Source organism: Melospiza georgiana, chromosome 4 (genome assembly GCF_028018845.1).
Source record: "Melospiza georgiana isolate bMelGeo1 chromosome 4, bMelGeo1.pri, whole genome shotgun sequence".
Taxonomy (NCBI): Eukaryota; Metazoa; Chordata; class Aves; order Passeriformes; family Passerellidae; genus Melospiza; species Melospiza georgiana.
In genome coordinates this window covers 51080252-51102987 of record NC_080433.1, presented here as the reverse complement: position 1 = coordinate 51102987, position 22736 = coordinate 51080252, and the positions used below count along the sequence as shown (strand labels likewise).

The window sequence follows — 22736 nt, the reverse complement described above, 5'->3', positions numbered from 1 at the left end:
CACCTAAGGGGCTCATACCACCTCAAATCTGACCAAAACTTTCCTGTTCATTCCCTGGGGTGGTATTTTAGTACAGGAACTTAGAATACTCCTGTAATTTTAATTCAGAAAAATGAAAAATAAACTTTGGAGTGGGATGTATAAAAATACAGGTCTCAATATGCAGAAATTATCCATATGCTCCATCAAACTTTGGCACACCGAGCTGCTTCTGCAGGGAAAATGCCCTATTTTATCAGTGCAAAAATTTCAAGTTTTGCTTAAAAAACTGTTGTGTTTAAGTTTTATTTTAAGAATAATATAATTTTTTAATATTAACCTTTCTCCCTCCAAATAAAAGAGCTATCCAGATGTTCCACAAATATCCTTATGAAGTAGTTGCTAGTACACCATGGCTTTCTTTTAAATTTTGAACATTTCTTGGATAATGTTCAAAATTTAAAAGAAATTAAAAGAGTCCCGTGCTTCCTCCTGAAGGTTTTTAATGGTTCTACTTTTGTTTACGCACCTTTTTTTTTGCTACAGGTGCTATTAGACACTTCACCATAAATCAGTAAAACTAAAAATGAAAGCATTCCCCAGCCACGAAGTCACATTAGTGGCTGATCTACCGTTAAACCCTGTCCTTCCAGATCAAAACCCCCTCAATGCAGTGAAATATACTCTAAGTTTACAGGGAAACAGAACCCAAATTTCCAAATACCTGACTTAGAAGGGGCAGACTGGAGGTAACAATATCCCTGACAACTATGGTGTAATGAGCACCAAACAGAAGTTACAATTCAGGCCATCTGCTGCTGAAAATACACAGGATGTGCCCCATACTACATGAAACAACACAAAGCTTTTCCTCCAAATATTCAAACTTCAGGTAAGATAGAATGATGGCAAATTATGGCATTTACACTGCAGAATTAAATTTATGGCCTAAAACTTGCACATTCATTTACAGCTACAACTATGAGTAAGAAAGCACTGATCAAAAATTTGTGTCTCAGAGACACAAAGTATTTTTGAAAGGAGGGATGGTAGAAATCAAACGAAAGCCTTTACAGCTCCTTATAAATCTGGCATCTGGTGATCCTGTGTTTATAGGCCAAGATTTATAAACAAGAAACCTGGAAACAGAAACCTTCTTGACAGAAATGTCACATTTAAAAAAATCCCAATTTGATGCAAACCATAATGTCTACGTCAGATTCACATAAATTACTTGGTTGATTACATCTATATATTTTATTGAAAATAATGAAAACCTTCATATAATGGTTTGGCTAAAATCTTCCCAAAGGAAGATGAAACCATCTTCCTTTGGATGAAAGGAGACGAATGAAAACAGGGTTCAGGATCTTATAATGTAACAGCCTAATCTAAATGAAAATATTTACCACCACAAAACTAATTTTAATCTGAGAAAGAAGCTCATATAACCCGGCACTATATTCTAATTACTTCAAGACAAAAAGAGACAAAATAAAAAAGTTTTAATCATACCAAAATGAACAAATTTTGGAGAAGAAGTTAACCTCAAAAAAAGGCAGGAAGGTGGTCTTAAAAATGCTCTAATAAAAGAAAGCATTTACAAATGTTTCCTTTTCAGAACCAACCTTGTTCATCTTCACAGAGAAAGCTTTCTTGTTTTGTTTGTCATGCAAAATATTACCTGTGAAACAAAGAACAAAACTTTCATCTTAACTTTAACATATTCTTGATTGTTCATCAAAATCATTAATGCAATGGGAGGTTAATAAAATGTGTATCTTGAGTGCATTTACAATGTTTACATACAATTGAGTAAAATGAAAATGCACACACTTTTACAATGGCTTTTTAGATACCAAGCAGTTTTTACCTCTTCAGTTATTTTCTTTATTTCCTAAGTTATGAACAGACTTATCAAACAACTTTTATTGAATACACCCCTAAGAACAGCAATCTCAAAACACAGCTAAATGTTGGTTGTGTTTGAACTCTCACCAAAAAAAAACATCTGTGAGTAAAAGCTAGTCATTAGCAGTTCCCCAGCTGCCTGATGCAGAAAATTACTTGAGGCTGAAACCACATCCATTTGAGTTGTGACTGAAATTGAAGAGGCAGTTTTCCAGTAATATAAGAACAGGAGTCTCATATACTGCAATTCTGCTCTAGAAGTTCCACATTTCTACTACTTGGATTTTCAGTTTTATATAAAAATGTAAGCAATTTAAAAACATTAAATTGGCTCATCAAGAAAGACAGTCTAGAGTTCCTTAATAAAACACAGCAATTCTGGCAAATACCAACTTACTGTATTTTTTCTTCACAATTCTGCTTAATTTTATTGTTACTGGCCCTCTGTCTGGATATACAGCTCTTCTGCAAGACCAAAAAAAGACATTAAAAAAGCAGTTTCTAGGCATCCAAACAAAATATTCTCCTATTTGAAGGTAATTTTATTCTTTGCACATAAATCAAGTTCTAACCACTATTAAAATCTGAACTTGCATATCATCTTTTGTATTTCAAAAGCCATAGTGTTTCAAACAGCTTAGAAAAAAAAAAAAGAAAACCAATTTACATAAAAGTTAATATCCTGTACTAAATCAGAATGCTGAGATTTGTTTGATTTCATGGCAACATGTGAAAGATGATGTTATAACCTGCTTCCCTTTAAGAATATCAGTCAGTGTTGATTCAGAATGGTGAATCATATTTTCTTATGAGTTAAAAAAGGTAATTTACCTCCAGTTATCTTTGCTGTAATGAAGTCTGCTTCACATTAAACTTCAAGAACTCTGTAGTTTTCATACATTCCAATAAACACTGACTTTAGATAAGCAGTATTTAGCAAAATTCATCTGTGTAATCCTCAACTTCCCTTTATACAATGCAGCAAATTTTACAAGATAATGTTTACTAAAACAGAAAGGTTATTTCTATATAACAACAGAAATGTTCCCTCTCAAGCTTACTAGAATAAAATCAGTTCTTGACTACAACTATGTTTTACAGAAGAGGAACATCACCAGGGCTTATGATAATATGCAAGAAAAGTGGATCTTTGTTTAGAGAAACAAACAAAAAAATATTTATATTGTTAGAATTTGATGTAGCCATACTTCAAAGGAATGTAAAATTTTTCAGAATTGCTGGAAAAATGCAACTTTCACAGAGATCAATGCAAGAAATACATTGCCCTTTACTTCTTCCCTGCTATTTTAACTATTTAAGTGGGAATTACAGCAATGATAAAAGTAAAATTAAACTACCACTCATGAAAACAAACATATTTTAAAATAAAATAATTTTACAAAATTTTCAGGCTGTACATGTAAAACCAATTGATTTTATTTCTTTTGAATATTCCAATTCAAACATTTGAAATTACACGGCTGACCAACCTCACAAAACTTCTCATCTTCACATGGCTGTAAGTTTTCTTATTGCAGGCACAGTTTTCCTCTTCCTCCTTCCTCCTTAGTTGTTTTGTAACCTGAACCTGTGTTGTAAAATAGAATCAACCCAATCTAGAATGTCATGACACTTGGGCTTTAAATTCATACAAAGTCTCTTCAGGTCTGTACAGAAATTAAACTCAAACAGAAGGACTAGAAAACATTTCAAATCCTACTGCTTTTGAAGTAGACATGACTTTGACTTCACAGTTTGGAGATTTCATTTTTTTTTCCATAAAATAGAAAAACCTACACCTTGATATGCTATTGACAATGTCTGAGATGCATACCACAGAACAAAAAAATCCTGAACATTCCAACTGCCATGGCAAGTGTCTCAGAGCTATGCACTAGTTTCCATTAAGAATCTATAAGCTAAGTTTTTAAAACTAAGTTGTTTGTTCAGAATACACAAGTTTCACCTTGGGAAAATGCTGAACTACCACTCAAATTAATATGCTTCCTCATAATTCAAACACACACAATTTTCTTCTAGAGTAAAATGACTGAGGTTTTTTTTCACATCTCAAAAACACTGAGAGCAATACAACTTTTATTTCACACTGTGAATTTGCTTCAATGGCTACACTGCAATTGTTTGCATTAGAAATTTTGTATTTCCTCACCCCCAAAATCTGGCTTTTCATGCAGCCTCCTAACATATTAGCATGCTAATTGTGAATATCACAGAGAAAGCTGCCAGTCTCCTGAGAGCCACTGATGATGCTGACCACTGTGTCTGTATATCTTGGTACACAATCCACCTATTCCTACAGCTCCAGTGGCTCTTTTTCAGGGAAGGACATTTTTCTCTGCCCACCTGTTTACACTGCAATTCTGTGAACAGACAATCTTTCAAACTATATTTTGATACAGCCTTTATACTTTTCCAAATGTAAACTTCAGTTTATCCCATTTCAACTACTTCCTTGATTCTTCAGAAATAAAGAAGACAAAATACACAAGCATGGTTTTCTATGAGAAGGAAGCACCTCTAGTTGGCAGCATGGCTCCTTTACAGGTGACTGCCTGGGCCTCCAGAAGTACAAGAAATGAGTAGTGGAAGCCTGTTTTCTAAATGTCATGAAGTGCAAGACCAGCAGCTTATGAACTACTTATAAGCATCATTTCATCACAAAATTTTGAAATTGAACATGGAATTACCAGGATCTTTCTATATGCATTTTCAAGATCAACTATCAGAAGAGTTTTTTTCCTACTTGATAAACTAATCTCTGTATCAGTATTTTTAAGAAGAATTCAGAACTGAAAAAAAATTCAGATTTTGTTTGAACAAAATTTAACATTAATTGATCCTCTTGCGTTTTTGTCTGGGAATTGGAGGCTGTGAACCCAGAAGATTCACCTCAGCTAAAAAAAAAGGCAGTATTGCAGGATAATTGGTATAGCAGTTGTTTACAAAACCTAGTTTAAAAAACACTTTGAGACCAATTACTATACTTCTATTCTTGGATATATCATGAATGCTCAGAGATACTACAAAGTAGCGACAGAAGCTTTATGATTATTATTACTCTGGTAAAAGACTTGCTCTGAAAAAATAATTAAGAATAATTCCTAGCTTCAAATATGTAATAGAAACATTGAAACAGCAATTACTTTGTTAAGAAAGCTTATTTAACACAACACATTTCATTTTATATGAACGAAAGGCTGCAGGAAAGGAACTTGGACATTCCTACAAGGGGACTTATTTAAGAAAATAAGTCTGGAACATACCTTTATCTGGTTATCCAGTGCATCCAGCCTGCACACTGCTTGAAATGGTCTGCAATCAATAGGACACGAAGCCTGCGTCTGAAAAATTATTTTTCTTATTACAAACTTGGTAATGAGTTAAGAGAAGCCCTAGAATTTTCTCAACTTTTATTCACTATTATAGTAGCTTACAGAAGCATACAAAGTCCCAATTTGTTCACAGTAAGGATGCATTTGGACACATTATCCATACAATCAGTATTTTATTTTATATAAGCAGATAGCTCTTTCAGGGAAAAATTTAAAGGAAACCAGAATATAAGCCAGAAGTTGTGTTTAGAAAAGGAAAAGCATTTAAAGCATTTTACATCAAGTTACCTTCATTTTCTGGTCTTTTAATTCCTTTTAGGTAACTGATTTTATACCAATGTGTCTTGATTTCGGCTGGGATAAAGCTGATTTTTCTTAGTAGCTGGTACACTGCTTTACCAGATTAATGTTGATAACACACTGAAAAGCATAACAATATGCAAATGTCCTCTACATTTCATATTGTTCTAACATTTTATTTTCAACAGGAAGTGGGCTGCATTGTGTCTCCCTCAAAGCATAAAACTGGTAATGCATAAAGCAAACAGTGGTTATAACACATCTCTTTTGTTGCAGTCAGCAGACAACAGATTCCCACATGTAGTACATCTAAAGTTTTACGAATCAATTTTCAAGAAAAGGGAACTGAAGGCTATTTTACCTTACTGTTTGATGGAAATAGCCATTTATTGTTTTTCCCTGATCATCTAAATGCTCTCCTATTGAGGCTGCACTACATCAGATAAAACACACACACACAGAACAATAACACATTATTAAGCACGGAAATGGGAAATTTCAACTGAAGTGCCAGGTAAGTGGATCACGTAGTCAATCAGCTTTAAGAAAAATCCATATTAGATATTAACTTTTGCTGTGAGAGAACCCTTTATCCCTTTTAATTCCAGACATGTTTGCTGTGGGGGTGTGGTTCTTTGTTTGGTTTGGGGGTTTTGTCATCATTACACCCTCCACACCCACCTAAATTCCACTGGCCTTCAGAGGCTCAGTTCAACACCTGTAAACAAAATAAAAAACCAAAACACACCCCAGTCTCCAGCCCTAATTCATTCACAGAACAAGATCCAGTAGAGGAACTGCATGCCCTGAAGAGGCATATAATTTCTGCAATTTAGAGAGCTACAGGGTATCTATGCAAGCAAGACACCATACTAGAGTTACATACGAAGCTAGGAAAAACCTGCATAAGAACTCTGCCCCAAAATCCAGTTGTGAACTTCATTGCTGTTTTTTCATCAGGCCTTCTAATTTTCCAGTTAATTCTGTTCTTTTCTCAATTTCAAGGAGTGCTCAACTTCATTTTCACATACCAGCCCCCAAACATGGAGCATTCAGGAAGTTTTTGAGCTTCTGATTTCAACTGAAGTAGATAGAACCAAACAAGACTGATTTTAAAAAAATCCCCAGGGGTAGTTTCAGGTATAAGCTGTTGAACAAGAATGTAAGTTAAAGCCATCACCTACCCTTTGATGCTCTGGTATTTTGTCCTAACTAAAAACTTCCTCTTTTGGGGGATACCATTGTTCTCTGCAGTGTCATGGCCCCAGACAAGAAAAGCATATTGGGTAATTAAGCCTGTTCTCTAAGGACTCAGATAATGAAGACAGTTCTTGTTCTGTAGTCAAGGTGCAGCTAATCCACAGTAACACAGTAGTGCAAAGTTCCATCAGGATATTTGATAGCATGCAATGCACTGCAGCTTCTGAATCCACTGCAAACATCAAGGTACATACTTTCATTCTTAGATATGCCAGATTGTAAAAGATAGGTAGGAGGAAGTTATTTTTCTTAGCCATTTTTATTCTCATTTCAGGATCTACCTTAGCTGAAATGTTTATCCAATACAGTCTCTTCCTACATTAAATTTACTCATGAATGTCAAGTTATCTTCCCAAGTTTAAGTCACTGCAAGTTCCGTTTATTCACTGCAATAAAGTATCACAGAATCTAAGTGTTACTAGCAGCAATCCAAATAACAGCTGGTTTTGCTTCACTAGAAAGATGTTCAATTCTTCTGAACAAATGTTTAACAACTTAATACAGTTTTATACAGTAGTAAAAAGGGAGGAGAACATTCTGGAAGAGTCAAAAACTACCATTAGGTTCGGATATGTTCAGAAACAGCGGATGCTCTTTCCACTCCTACTCAGTTGCTTTTTGCGGCCTTAGCATTTTCTGTAAGCTGACAAGAAATTCCAATAAACTCAGGACATTTGGTTGTACATCCCCAGGTGGAGTACAGTTTTGAGTACCCTGAGGGAAACTAGAAGTTACTTCTGTCTATAAACATGCATCAGTTCTTACCTGTCTGCTAACAAATAAAAGCAAACCTTTAAAATGTTGGAAAAAATGGAAGAAAAAACCCAAAGTTCCTCCCCTGTCCCTTTTCCCAACAGCAAGACAGGATTTATATGCTACAGAAAGGAATAAAGGTAGAAAAAGTCAACATTCATTAGAAGATGCAATTATGAGGAGTGGTGACCTTTAACTCATCTCTCCTGTTTTTTGGGAACCTGGTTCAGGTAACAAAGGTGTTGAGTCTTCTTTCATCAAAGGCAGGTTAGCAATTCTACTCTTCTGAAGTTTCCATTCAGGGAGCATTGTAAGTAATAGAGAATGTACACTGTACTTTTTGATAAAGAATATTTAAAACAAGAAAGAAGATGCTGAGATGGAGCAAGTCTGAGGTGCAGCTACCACTTTTATTGTGCACAAGGGAGAAGGTATGTGAAATGCATCAAAACCTTAGAAGAACCACAGATTGTTACAATACCTTTCTTTACCATAGCTTTAAAAATCAAAACATGCAGCACATCAACATCATTAGAACCTCAGCACAGGTATTTGTGGCCTGCTTGCTTTGCTTCCGAACAGTTCTTTCTTTAGAAAACCACACACTAGTAGCTTAGCAGACTTCAAAATATCTTTGATTGTTTTATTCTCCACATGAAACTATTGAGAGTTTTCCTGTTAAACCTGATAACTCCACAGTGATTTATTCTTTCACCCATCCTGTGATAGCTGAAGAATTCGCTTCATAAAATACATAAGCATTCACAAAAACCTGCAAGCCCTGGAAAGTTATCCACAAGCAATGTGTTTCATTTTCAGATTTAAAAAAAATAAATTGTATTTTATTTGTTTTTTATGACACTCTAGAAAAATCTTACTTTAGCTTCACAGGCATCACTTAATTTATATATTCCTGTAACTGCTAGAGTGACACAGAACTGTGCTCTCTAAACTCAAGGAGCAATAGTCCCCAGTTTTAACTGCATCACTTCAAACAGCATTTGAACTAAATGAGGTAGGCAAAAGGATGAAGCAGTTACTATATTCCAGCCAGGAATTTTCAGAAAGATATACCAACAGGTGCAAACTAACCCTAAAACATATTTGGCTGATAAAATGACTTTGACAGATACCCCCATCTCATCAAGTTCCATGTTAAGAGATTTCATAACAAGCAGTAACAAGATGCAAGTACAGAATTCAAGTTGCTGCAGTAAATCCCTCCACCAATTTTTTTTTTCTTCAAGTGGCTCATAACAAAGTCTGTTCTCCAAATTTTGTATTGAAAAGATGATACAAAAAGAAACACGATCCTGCAATCTTAGAAAATCTGTTAAACACAAATAATACCAGATTCTCCTAAATAAATTCAGACTTAGAGTGAGATTTAGACTGTTAAAGCTATGTCTGTATAATTCACTTCACCTTGCAATAACAGTACAGCAAAAAGCCCACAGTAACACCTCCAGCTTCAGTGAACAGGGAGACCATTACACCACATGTAGTGAGAAACACCCTCTCCACATTTTAATGAAAGTAGGAACACATCAGAAAACGCACTATTTTCTAGAAGCATGCAAAACCTTACCATTACCTTTTTTCCAGTCTACTTTCAAAAAGTAAGTACATTTAAAAGTTTTATAGTTATACTTTAAGAAAGCACGATTTCTGACAAGTCTTTTTTGGAGGGAAAAATCACTGATAATAATGATACAGAGTGCAAAAGAACAGATTACAGTTTTAACAGCTAATCAGTAGACTACTTAGTTACAAATCTAAACAGCTCTCTTCTCTCTACCTACATGACACAGCTGGCCAGTTCTTAAGGTCCAACTCAAAATTGCCATAAAGTGTTGACAAATTAAGTTTAATTGTATTGACACTATTGGAAGAACTGGAGTAAAATGAAAACCACTCAGACTTTTGCACTGGCCTTCAACAGTATTAACATTCATAAGTTGCTACATAAATGTTCTTGCAAAATCACAAAGTGGCTGAGGTTGGAAGAGATCTCTGGAAGTCATCTTGCCCAATCCCCCTGCTTAAGTGGGGAAACAGCCAAGAACAACTGTATACTACAAAGCAAACATGTAATTTGCAAAAAGGTATTTAAAATCTACACTTCCCGAAACAATTTTATTAATACAGTTTTTCTGAACATCAGTTCTCAGATGAACTGTCTACTTATAGATCACTTTGGGTATACTTGAACAATAAGGTTTTTTCCACTGTTATTTTTGGGGTTTTAGGTTGTGTTTCTTTGAACACAATCTATGTTTTGTTCATTAGTGTCATCTTAAATCTTGCCCATAATTCTCTGTACTGAAGATCTCTGTGAATGTTGTTGCCACTTAAGCTGATTCCTTCCTATATCCTTCAGAAAAAAAGAATCCAGATCAGAAAGACCAGAAAACACATTAAGAATCCCAGTTATCATACAGGTAACCCTCCTTAACCTAAGAAGAATATAGATGTGCAGTAGTATAATCCACATACACAATAATCCAAACCTTGCATGAGCACAAAGGCAATGACTACTCTAAGAACTGAACATCAAAATCTATGAATAAAACACCTAAGAACATCCACTAGAAACATACTGCAAGACAGCTCTTTGTGCCAACTGCTTAGTGTTATTTAGTCAACCACAGATCCTGTACAGGGCCCACCTGAATATGCCCCAAGGCTTTGGAGAATTTATGACTGTACATACTCCACTTTCAAATTCTCCAGATGGGGAAAAAATAATGCGGGAAACCAGGATTAGAGCATGAGATAAAAAAGCTTGGTAGGTGAGGGTCACTGAAATCAATGTCTGTTACACAAACATTGTAATAATGCAGACAACACACTGAATCTTTTCTTCAACACTCATCTCTCATGACAGTTCATAAGAGAAATAATAGAAGAACAGATATAGAAATCTCCAGTAGATTTCTTAGCACTCTGAAGAACAGAAAGGAAGTTAAAAAGCCTACACTAAAGTAAATATTTATTGTTTCTAAGACTGTTTTCTTTGAATAAAATAGAAAAACAAAGAGATTTTTCTCTAATGCATACAGGGCACGATACCACAGCTGCTAAAGCAGTTGTCTTAGCTGAGGTGGTGTTAACTACTTTGTGCATGTTTGCCACAGATGCTTAGTTAACTTTTCTTTGTATCAGTTTCACTTAAATCCTTTCAGAACCAATTATTATAAACTAAAACATGTGCTTACCAATGAAAATACAAAATACAAGTTTATCAGAAAAAAAGTTTAAAAATTTCGTTTTGACCCAAGTAGTTTAAATATATTAATAGTATTACAGATGACAGAAACATATTAATGTAATTGCTTCCTTTGGTGTAACACGACATTACTGGTGGTATTTAAAGACTCTAGACAGGGGGTTTTTGTTGTTGGCTACACCCTCCCCCCTTTTTTTATGTGGCCAGAATAATGTTACCACATGCATGCTCTTAACACTGAAAGCAACCCTTCCCTTACACTGTCCTTCTACATTCCCACTGAAAGGTGTGTCCAGTAACCTCAGCTCCTGATTTAGCACCTTCTACATTTTTATGATCTTCCAGCACAAACTCACTGAAATACAAAGCCTCAAGCTTGAGAGTCTTCATTAGTAAATTACACCACGTTGGCTTACAGAAGTGGTTGACAGCTGGCACAGGATGACAAACATTTATGTTAATCTTCGTGTGCCTACTGAGAACAGCCCCCGGCAGTGTCTGGGCGAGCACTACTTAGCACGGCCACAAGCACACAAGTCAACAGTGTAATAGTACAGAAGAGTTTAATAGTATAGGCAACTGATTTTGTGCATAGCAATGCTATCAAATGCCACAATTAACACAGCCAAAGAGAGCAGAACAATTCAAGGGACTTATTAAAAAGTTACTCTGAAAATCAACTCCTTTGTGGGGATTCTTGGTCTGTCCCTGACTTTTCTTTTAGGCTTTAGACATCTTTCTTTGAAGGGAAAGAAAATATAGCACTGACTCAACTGTAATGCTATTGAATTCTGAAACTAAATGTTCAGATTTAGCCAACAGGATCTAGTGTATTAGACCTGTTCTGCAGCAAGTTTCCTACCTCTCTTTACCTTTTGGAATAAAGGCAATTTTTATACATTGCTTTTTTATTTCTTTTAAGTGCTTTTTAAAAATCTATATTCTCTCACTTCTTAAAAAGTAAGCTGTTCAAAGTGTTATAACTGCTGCTTTCAGACAGAAGATCTGATGGTACAGGACATTTTACTGCAGTTGTCATGTTGAAAATCTCCTGCAGACTGAAGAGGGAGCAGAACAGTTAAACTCTAATATTTTGCCTAAACTACCCTGGTTTTGATTAGAGTCTACACAGTTATATAAAAAAGCCATAAACTCTCAGGAGAATAATGATTATGTACAATTTGAAAACAACTGTTAAAAGAAGCAGCTTGCCCTGTTATATTTTGTAGTCCAGATGCTATACAGAAAAATAAAATAAATACCCAATTTGAACACAGACTGCTGGCAAAGCCTCTAAGTGTATGGAGCAGAACTGAAGATACACAAAAGAACATGTCAAATAATGTGAATATTAGTCAGGGTTTTTTTTTAAGACTTAATTCAATAATTTTAGTCTCAATTTTGTTTTTCTCCAGCACTTAAAGAAGAAAATATCATTTCTAAAAGCAATTTGTTTATATTCCTAAAAAATACTTAAACCTTACCCAGAATCAGGTAGCCTATTTTTTAAGCAGTAGGTAATTTTTGTATCTTTTTTATATCTTCATTACTCAGAATGAATTAAAATTATGTTTATGATCAAGGAACCAGAAAAATCTAACCCTTATGAAACACTACTCAAAAAAGAACACATTCAGTTACTAAATATCAGTAACAGGCAAAAAGCACACAGCATCAGTATGTTTTAAATGGTGACATGCTTATAATATTTTTCTGTCATTCAAATTCAAATAGAACCTCATCTGCTTCTCACAGCTGAAGACTCTGAGCTGCCACCCAGGCTTCAACACTTATTTTGTCACTTTACTTTTAATTAAAACTACTAAATTAGGCAGTGGAGTTCCATGAACTCCACAGGCCTGGCTGTCAGGTAACCTCAGAAAAGGAAGCCTGGCTGGTTTTGCCTATCTGATGTCGCTAATGAAAAGCAGCAGCAGCCTTATGTAGCTTTAGAAACTCCCCCACAACTTTTTTATGGCATCACATCTACTTTACCTGTCAACTTTTAAGAGAAGTTGCTTTTATTCTATTTGAATAGCACCACAGACCACAAAAAAAAAAAAAAAAAAAAAAAAAAAGACATGACAAGAAAAATGTCGTATCACTCACCTGCCCTTTTAGAACAAGAAAATTTCTCTTGCTCGTTGGGCTTAAAAGCATCTCTTAGACAATGAGAATAAACTCAAATCCTGCAGCAAGCCAATATACTGTACTGCTTCCCTGGGAATGTCACTATTTAATGCTTTTCAGCTGCCATTATAGCAACCAGCTTAGTCACTCAGGGTAAAATTACAGGTGAGAATTTCCTCTTCCCTTACAAATCAAATTGCTTCAATGAATTGAATGCAAAACAGAAAATCTGGCAACAGGAAATTTTGTTTATTATCTGGTTTGTAAATCTAAGCAATTTTAATGTAATAACCTTTTTTTTAATACTCTGAAGTTCATATAAATTCTTCCAAAAACTGTGTTACCACTGGCTTTCAGTAATAAATAGCACAAATATTAAGGTTAAAACATAGCAAGAATCAGTATATTGCATATATACATACCAACCAAATAATACCAATGTTCTAAAGGGAATACTGCAATCAAAATCATACTTTACTTCAAAAGAATGAAAGAAACCAAACACTGCAAAGAAACCCAACAGTGATCTCCCTAAAGTGACAAACAAATTGAAGTCCATAGAAGCAGGGCAAAAGGCAGCAACCCCCACTCATCCCAGTAAAAGGCAATATTAATTTGGTGTTTTATACTGATAATTGAAAAAGTTACAGGAAAGGTAAAGACACCAGACTGAATGCAATGATTGCATAACATAGCTGAGGGAAAACAGACTAAATAGAACAAGGTCATCAAGGATTTCTTCAACAAGTCATTTTTGTTTAATGTTCCAGAACTATCTACTAAGTTACTGACATAGAACAAAAACCAGTCCTCATTAAAATTATATTTTTAGAACAGCAGTAAAGCTTTTAGCTGAATTCTCTCTACAGGTAGAAAACTAAGGTTGTATCACTCATTTTGTAGACTAACATGGATACATATTGGTCCCAGCCCTGAGCTGACACTATGACAAACAGCCTAAGGGTTATCACAAAGTAAAATAAAGCTAACAACAACGCAATATTATATCATGTATATAATACTGTCTGATCTTCCAAACAGACAACACCATCCTGTTTACTTATCCCTAATCTCTAGCAACCAATAACTAGAGTAAGCAAGATTGCCTAGTGAAAGAAAACTCAAAATATTTTATCGCATTAAGAACAAAGTTTTCCAAAATCTATTTACAAATTGGTCACTGCGTACTTCTGTGCAAAGCCAAAGTCTACAACTTAGAAAAAATTTATCTGTAGGTATTAGATGCAATAGATTTCACTGAAAAACAAAAACACCTTGGTGCTCAGTCTTACCTCAGCCCATTTAAGAATACAAGTCATGCAGAAGGTATGACTGCAGCTCTCAGGAAACCCAATCTCTTGCTCTAGAAGGCAGTTCAGACAGATGGGGCATGTGTTGCCATCATACAATAACGTAGAACAGGAACAGCTTTCCTCATTTTCTTCACCTGGTATTATTAACAGTGACACTGAGAAGTTTTGACAGTTTTTGAAACAAAGTCCTTCTAGATCTGAATAATAGAGAAATAAGAATTCTTTCATGTACTCCTCTGGCCAGCTTCTTGGCTACATTAGGCCTGAAAACTTGAATTCAGCTTGCTTGTAACTACAGAAAATTGTGTTTCAGATGAAGAAAGCTAAGCAACTTATTTCATAGACTACTGTACCAGTCTTTGCCATCAAAACAAAGCTAATTACAGGGATATTTCAATAAAGCAGGTATCACAGTGTTTCTTCTTAGTTATGTAGTCATTTAGACATAATTCTCCTATGCTCTTCCTCCTTGTGTGTTTGTACTCTCTCCATGACTTCAATTACTCCAGCATATTCTATACTATCTTATATACATATGGTCTACCTTTACTTTAGCATTTCTGTCTTAGAATTATCTTAATCTGAATATCTTCAAATATTTACCTGATCATGTACATTAAATAAAAAATGCTCCCGATTTTGTTAGAGTTGGAAAGTGTTTCCAGAATACAAAAATGTATGAACTCTTCTTCAAGGAATTTTACTCTGAATAATCATTTTCTCTGAATAGCAATTGCTACCAACATTTTGTTTTGCTACTAGAAGTTAACAAGTAACAACAAGAGAAGAGGCAGGAAATTATTTGGGGACCTCACAGGCCAACACCAAATATTATGAGAGAGTGGTTATATTTACACAACTTCTTTCAAAACAAGCAGCATACTAATCGAGAGAGCAAATGAAAAAAATCAGACCTTCACAGCTTCAACCTGAATAATATGCTTCAATCTTTTCACACACACAAACTTTACCTTCCATGCCTTCATGTGTCTGATCCTCAGTATCTTGAATACATTGCTTTCTGTTCTTCATCTTACAAAATGTAGTCTGGAAAACACAGAAACAGTTCATGTAGATTGCAACTTGAAATTAAAAAAATTTAAGAGTATTCTCCATTGTAGAGTAGATGGTATTAGAAGTTAAGAGATTGTTTATAAGTATCATTATTGCTGTCTAGCAACTGATGTTTCCAACTTCAAAATTTGCTTTTGTTCAACAGATGAGAAGTTTTTGCAGAGTTTTAAAGACTACCACTGGTGCTTTTATTTTTAAAAATGTAACATATTGCTAAGTTTCCATGCAAATGATCCCATGCAACACTGCAGTAACTAACACTTGCAAGCTGCCCTATGCAAATAGTTGAAGCAACAAACTTTAAACACTCTAGCACCAGAAGAGTTGGTTATTTTACAAACCTAGAGTCACCGTAGTAATGGCAAGTGAGAAAAATGAAAGCAGCTTGTATGACAAAAGCAAGAAGGAAATAATTCAAATTATTTGCACTCAGTAAAACATGTAGAGAAATTTATATCAAACAAGGGACAGGTCACAAGCACAACGGCAGCGCAGTACCATGAATGGGGATGCACTTTTTAACTGCTCTGTGAAAGAGATAGCTCAGATGAAGTACATCCCAGTGATTCACATCACAAAAGTTGAAAGAATTTGACCCTACATAAGAAATAGCAAGTATATGTTCTTTGGAAGCTTACTTAATACATGTAGAACGAAACACACTTGAAAAAGAATATCTATACAAAGGACTGAATCTCCTGCAATCACAGCAGAGACAGTATGTACACCTAAAGCCCCAACCCAAGCCCCAGAGGGAACAACAGCTTTCTAGCTTTCTTCAAAACTATATGAAGCTTTAAAGATGATTAGTATTCAAAAGGACAAACTAAAACTTCAGAAGACATTGAAGAAATCAGAGATTACCAATGTCTGCTACTTAAACATTCAAACCTGAAGCAAATCAGCTGAGATGCAACACCTTTGCTAGACAAAGCAGTGGGACAGAGCTGAAACTGCCACAATCACGTTCCTCAACTAAACTTCCTCCTATTTCACTCAGAAACTACAATACTTTGCCACCATGACATCCAGAAGAGGGAGACACAGAATTTGCTTCCCCAGAATTTTCTTCTGATCAAGTCTTTATTGCTTGATCTTGGCAGCAGAAGTGTTTTAATGATCATTTTTTTATAGTAAGAAAAGCAACTCTGCTGCACATTCCCATCACATATACTTCTCGTTTTCTTAGTCAACCCAAGAAATCAGGAGTCAGATCTATGAGTCCCAAAACACAGTTTGTTAAAGAAATGGTCAAAACTGTGAAACTAATTAGAAATCTGCAATTAGAATTCAAACTGGCTTCAATATTCCCATTAGAAATTACTTGATTCCCCAAAGGGAACATGGCAATCAATCCAGCTGAGGGTAGGGGAAATTGAAGGGATAAGGAAAGAAAAGCCTAGCTGTGAGGGATTTTCCCCCTACACTGCTATTGCATTTTTATATCTAAAATTATTTCCAAAGATATCAGCAATACATGGCATCAACTGTAGGCTGGTTACCAGCACTAATACTAACACTGACCAAATTGCAGCCAATGCCGTAAGCTATAGGCAAGTTCAGTTGGCAGAACAACCATTGTCCAGACCTCCACCCTTTGCAAGGTAAGCAAAAGGAAACCCAACCCAAGTCAAGCTGCTCCTTTCCTTTAAAATTTAATGTCTTCAACAAGCAAAATCTGTGTGAAATTAGGACAGGTAAGACCATGAAAACCACATCTGAATTTAGGAGATTGTGTTCTGTTGCTTTTGCTCTGATTTACACAAGTGGCTTTGGCCCCAGAAAGTGCAAATCATGCAGTAGTATGCAATATAGATGATTTTATACACAAACTATAAGAATGTCCTCTCTTCATCACATCATTCAAACATCACCTCAGCAATGCTTTACAGAAGCCAAAAATTCCACAAGCTGTACTCAAACATGTTTCCACCCCAGAAGTCCCAGGACACCTCATAGCTAAGTCAGTCTCAAGACAAGACCAAGATTTCTGCTCTCTGCATAAATCCACAGAAAATTATTTAAATAGACACAACCTAGATACCAAATTAAGGAGTAGCTTTTGAGTTCGCACTTATTATAACACAGGTCAGGAATTCACTAAAACAGATTGCAGAAACAGAACACAGAAGCTCTTTAAATTTGTTTTTCCCCAGACAAAGTAACCTTTTACTCCATTGTACTCTTTCTAGACACAGACATCCCATAAATTCTGACACACTCATAATTAGAAAAACAGAAATCCTAAAATTCTGACAGAATATCAGTAATCCAAGACATGCAGCAACCAAAAAAATTTATGTGGTGTTACCCCATTCTTCTCACAAGCCTATTATTTAAACAGATACTGAGTGCTGCTAATGCATTTCACAGATCACTTTGCACAGCACAACTTCATCAGTTTGACACTGCATTTTGCACAACACAGCAGAGGAATTTAATACTACTGAAATTTTCATAAATAAAGTAAAAGATTTAATCAAAATTTACACATTATTTAACAAATTAACTTTGAAAAGACTGTTTTCTCCACCATTTTAGAAGGGGTATCACAGGCATTAGAATAGCAGAAGAGTTAGCACTGGACTGTTACTACATTTATATGATTAGAAGCAGAATTAGTAAAAGAAAACATGGTCATTTAGAAAGAGCAAACAGCATAAAAAATAGAATACTTATTTTTCCCAAAATGTGATAAGACAGCAACAAACACTATACTATGTTTATGCCTTTGACACTGTCTCCCACAGCACACTCCTGGAGAAGCTGGAGCCCACGGTTTGGACAGGAGCTCTCTGTGCTGGGTTCAGAACTGGCTGGATGGCTGGGCCCAGACAGGAGTGGTGAATGGTGCTGCATCCAGCTGGTGGCCTGTCACCAGGGGTGTCCCTCAGAGGTCTGCGCTGGGGCCAGTTCTGTTCAATATCTTTACTGATGACATGGATGAGGGGATTGAGTATTTCATTAGTAAATTTTAAGACGACACTAAGCTGGGAGCATGTGTTGATCTGTTGGAAAGTAGGATGGCCCTGCAGAGAGACCTGGAATGGTTGGATGGATGGGCACAGTCCAGTAAGATGCAGTTTGATAAGGCCAAGTGCCCAGTCCTGCATTTTGGCCACAGTAACCCTCTGCAGTGCTCTGGGCTGCGGATGGTGTGGCTGGACAGTGCCCAGGCAGAAAGGGACCTGGGGGTGCTGGTGACAGCCGGCTGGACACGAGCCAGCAGAGTGCCCTGGTGGCCATACAGGCCAGTGGCACCCTGGCCTGGATCAGGAACAGTGTGGCCAGCAGGAGCAGGGAGGTCATTCCTCCCCCTGTACTGGCACTGGTGAGGCCACACCGTGAGTGCTGTGTCCAGCTCTGGCCCCTCAGTTTGGGAAGGACCTTGAGAGCTTGAGCGTGTCCAGAGGAGGCAGCGAGGCTGGAGAGGGGCTGGGAACACAAACCCTGTGAGGAGCGACTGAGGGAGCTGGGGGTGTTCAGCCTGGAGAAAAGGAGACTCAATGGTGACCTTATCACTCTACAACTCCCTGAAAGGTGGCTGTGGTCAGCTGGGGGTGGTCTCTTTCACAGCAACTGACAGAACCAGAGGACACAGTCCCAAGCTGCATCAAGGTAAATATAGGTTGGATATTAGGAAGAAGTTTTTTACAGAAAGGGTGATAAGGTACTGGAATGGCCTGCCCTGGGAGGTGGTGGAATCACCATGCCTGGATGTGTTAAAACAAAGACTGGATGCAGCACTCAGTGCCATGGTTTAGTTGAGGTGTTAGCACATGGTTTGAACTTGACGATCTTGAATGTCTCCTTCAAGATCAGTGATTCTGTGAATTCTGTGCTGACCAAAAAAAAAAAAAAAAAAAAAAACAACCAAAAAATTCCAACCAAAAACCCCACCAAGAAACCGCACCCCTCTCCAAACTCTGGAGAATCCTTCCTAAGAATGCCTAAAGACAACATTACAGCTAAGATGGTATTTTTCTGGTGCTTGGACATTCTCAATGGAATTACGTTCTAAGAGAAATATCTTACTTTATTTCATATTTGACAAAGACACGGGTATTCTAGTATATTAAACTGAGAAGAGTGATCAGAAACACTAGCACATGTACACAACACTACCTCATTTCCCTGCTCCCTTAAATGTTTATGTTTCCAGGCTACTCTTTCAAGGAAATTAAATTCCTGTTCTTGTTTTCATGGAATGCTTCTGCCAACAAAAGTTCTTAAAGAAAGTTGACTGTAGATTGTGGTAACAAATTTGTACCTCTCCATCTGAGGAACTCAGCTTCATGAAGAATTTAAACAACTCCATAAAGCAGACTAAGTACCATGCACACATTAAACTATTTCCTGTATCATAAAAGTACAACTGTGATTCACACAAACTACTTCATACAACTCACAACCTAAAAATACAGATGTATTTCAACACTAATTCATTGTGCATGTGGAAAGAAAAGACTTGGTCTGTTCAAAGTCATGCCTCTTAATTTCTCAATGGATGTATTATATTATAATCTTAAATAGACATAGAAAAAGCATTGGATTAAAAAAATTACAGAAGCCTAGTTATAAGTGACGCATGAAATTAGCACATGCCTCCTTTTTGCCTAACTACAAAACAAAGTCTTTACAAGCATTCTTTATACCCTGTAAATATAATGCAACAACTAAATGCACTCTTCCTCAACCACACTAACAGTCTAGGGACTTGTCTACACACAAGTACCCCAGTTCAGCTGGAAAGGGGGATGGAAATCAAGAACACATGCAATGAAGTCTCCAGTGAGAATGTTATCTTGGACATCATTTTGCACTTACTCATTTCTGCAACAGACTTAACTCAAGTAACATTTGTAATCAAGCTTTCGGCTTTTTAGATACATGTTGCACTAACAGAGTAGCATTAACTTAGACTGTTCTGTTACTATTAAAAATATTTTACTTTAAAAAGGATTTGGGGGACTCTTAGTTGTATTTTGATTTTTTAATAACTCAAGAAACAATCAGTTTCAGTTATGAAACAACAGTCAGACATATATTTAGTCCACAGAATTTATTTGCTTAATTAACAAGAATAACACCATTTAGTCCCATCAAATTCTTGGGCAGTAGTAGGAAGGACTGTTTCTCCCTATTAATTTTCATGGTCATTAAGAAAGCAAGCAGAACACTGGGAAAGATGTTTAAGCCACTCCCTCAGCAAATATGTTTTTAAAGAAAACAAACCTTAACAACTAGTCACATTCACAAAACCAGATTTTTGTTGGTGGTGGTTTTTGTTATTGTAGTTTTAGTAGTTAATGACAGAACATGTATCCTCTGAAGTTCCTCATACAGGCTCATCCTAATCTCTGGACCATTACTGGGAACACATCCAGCTGCTGATGAAAAATTTTAAACATTTTGCCAGAACTTGTGTGCTGTCTAAGAGATGGGCTGAGAAAATACTTATCATTTCCAAGAGCAGTTGAACATTTGAAAAGCTTTTGACCTACTTGTATCACTATGTCTAACATAACACATACACCAAAAAACAGAATAGGAAAAAAACCACATTACTGGGTATTTGTCTAAATACATCAAGCACCTTCACAGTTGTTTTATTTTTTATTTGGAAAAACATCTGATTTGTCAGAAGGGCCTGGAAGGTAGACTTGCTTCAAGTGACAATTGAGCAATGTTGTTTGCCCTTCAATAAATGAAGGCTACATTGAGAATCTGGGAGCACTTATCCTGGATTTTCTCCTTTGAGTAAAATCTCTTGGTCCAACACATTAGTGAGAATAGAACCTACAGTGGCACTCAAAAGCAAGCTTTTAAAGAGGATCTTTACTCTTTGTAAGCTCAAATTGCACCTTGTCTGCATTCCCAAATCAAATCCAATAGAACCAACAAAGATGAAGAGAAAGAAAGACCAGTGCTCTGCCTTGGGGAATAAAGAGAGAAATCTTTTTCTATAGGTGGTTTAAGCCTATTCATGTAGATCCAGTATCTTGGAAAGAATCACTGCTATTCAGGCAAGGAGATACTGCTGATTTAAAGACTCTTTCCAGACCCTCTAAGGATGCAATTACCCAAGAGAGCTGACAGCTTGCTGCCACCCAAAGAAGCAGCTATGTTTCTCACCACTAGTGATGGTGAGCAGACTCACTAAGAGCCATAGGGGTCCAAAGACATTGCAGGTGACAGAATGAGGCAGGGAAGACATAAAAAGGCATTGCCCCTTTTGACAGCAGTAAGGTGCAAAAAAAGCTCGGATTTTGTTGTCAAACTGCACCCCCTTCAAGGACACAGCAATACCTAGCTAGATCAGCTGCCAGGTCCATGAAAATGCAAGGTAAAGTCACAGGAGGAAACTACCAAAGCCAAATGGCAAGAACTATACCATACTAAACAGCACACTGCTGTCTGTTGCTCTTCTCCCTCCCTACACAAAAAAAAACCCCAAAAAAGCCACCCCCACCCAAAGCAACACAGTGGATATTATCCTCAGACTTTCCACAATCCAGCAGCAAGATACTGACATGTATACCTCAATTACAGATTCTGTGGCTACAGCTATGTACCTACTAGAATCAATGTGTTCGTTTTTTGTGGCCCAACCAACAATAATACCACAAACAGCAGCTGCAAACACTCACTCATGTCCAGTCAGCACCAGACAGGACAACACCATGAACTGCCTCCTAAACAGGGAAGGCAGGCACAACTCCATCAAAATGTGCTTGAGAACTGCTGCAGTGACTCAGGTGCAGTGACTATCCCTCAGCAACCTATCTGACCATCCAGAAAATCAAGAGTTTTAAGAAAGAACCTTACAGTGGACACACAAACACACACATGGTAATCTCCTTCCTATATATAATGCTTATAAACTGTTTCAAAAACCTGCAGTACAGATCTTGTCAAATCAGTGGAACAGGCAGTGCTCCTCAATGAAGTTTAACAAGAGTACCTGCACGACTTAAGCAAAAAAAATAAGAGTAGTAAGAAAAATGCCATTTAATATGACCTCACATATTTGAGAATATTCTACAAACTGTGAGGACATCATGTCTTTTACAGAATGTTGGGTGTTGAAGTGCTGCTACAAATCAGATTGAACTGCAGTTTTGCAAGCAGAACACTTCTGTTTACTGGACAGTGTAAAAAGGTAGAATGGTTAGCAGAAGTTTAGGATCTCTCCTGAATTTGTTTTAAAGGCGATAATAAACTGTGGAGAAATCTGCTAAAGTACACAAGTCACTGTACATCAACTATCCCACAAGATTTTCAGTATCTGGCAGCAGCAGTAAGGTTAGCTCATAAGACCATGTGGCATTACATGTCAAAGTATAACTATGTGGCACCTCTATACTATCAGTGTGTTTCGGGGTGACCACTGACAACCAAGATGGCCCTGTGTTTAGGTAAATTCAATTTGCA

General features: G+C 36.5%; 1 protein-coding gene across 2 annotated transcripts in view; it reads right to left on the bottom strand.

The window, feature by feature from the left end:
- The window catches only part of SCAF11 (SR-related CTD associated factor 11), a 50696-nt gene that overhangs the window by 18426 nt on the left and 9534 nt on the right, over window positions 1–22736 (bottom strand). For both annotated transcript variants that reach the window (XM_058022935.1, XM_058022936.1), the window contains exons 2-7: window positions 15200–15275; window positions 14208–14362; window positions 5175–5252; window positions 3381–3478; window positions 2288–2355; window positions 1608–1663 (exon numbers count right to left, since the gene is read on the bottom strand). In XM_058022935.1, coding sequence (XP_057878918.1) covers window positions 1608–1663; window positions 2288–2355; window positions 3381–3478; window positions 5175–5252; window positions 14208–14362; window positions 15200–15260 — 516 coding nt within the window. In that variant the 5' untranslated portion in view covers window positions 15261–15275. The remainder of the gene's footprint in view (window positions 1–1607; window positions 1664–2287; window positions 2356–3380; window positions 3479–5174; window positions 5253–14207; window positions 14363–15199; window positions 15276–22736) is intronic.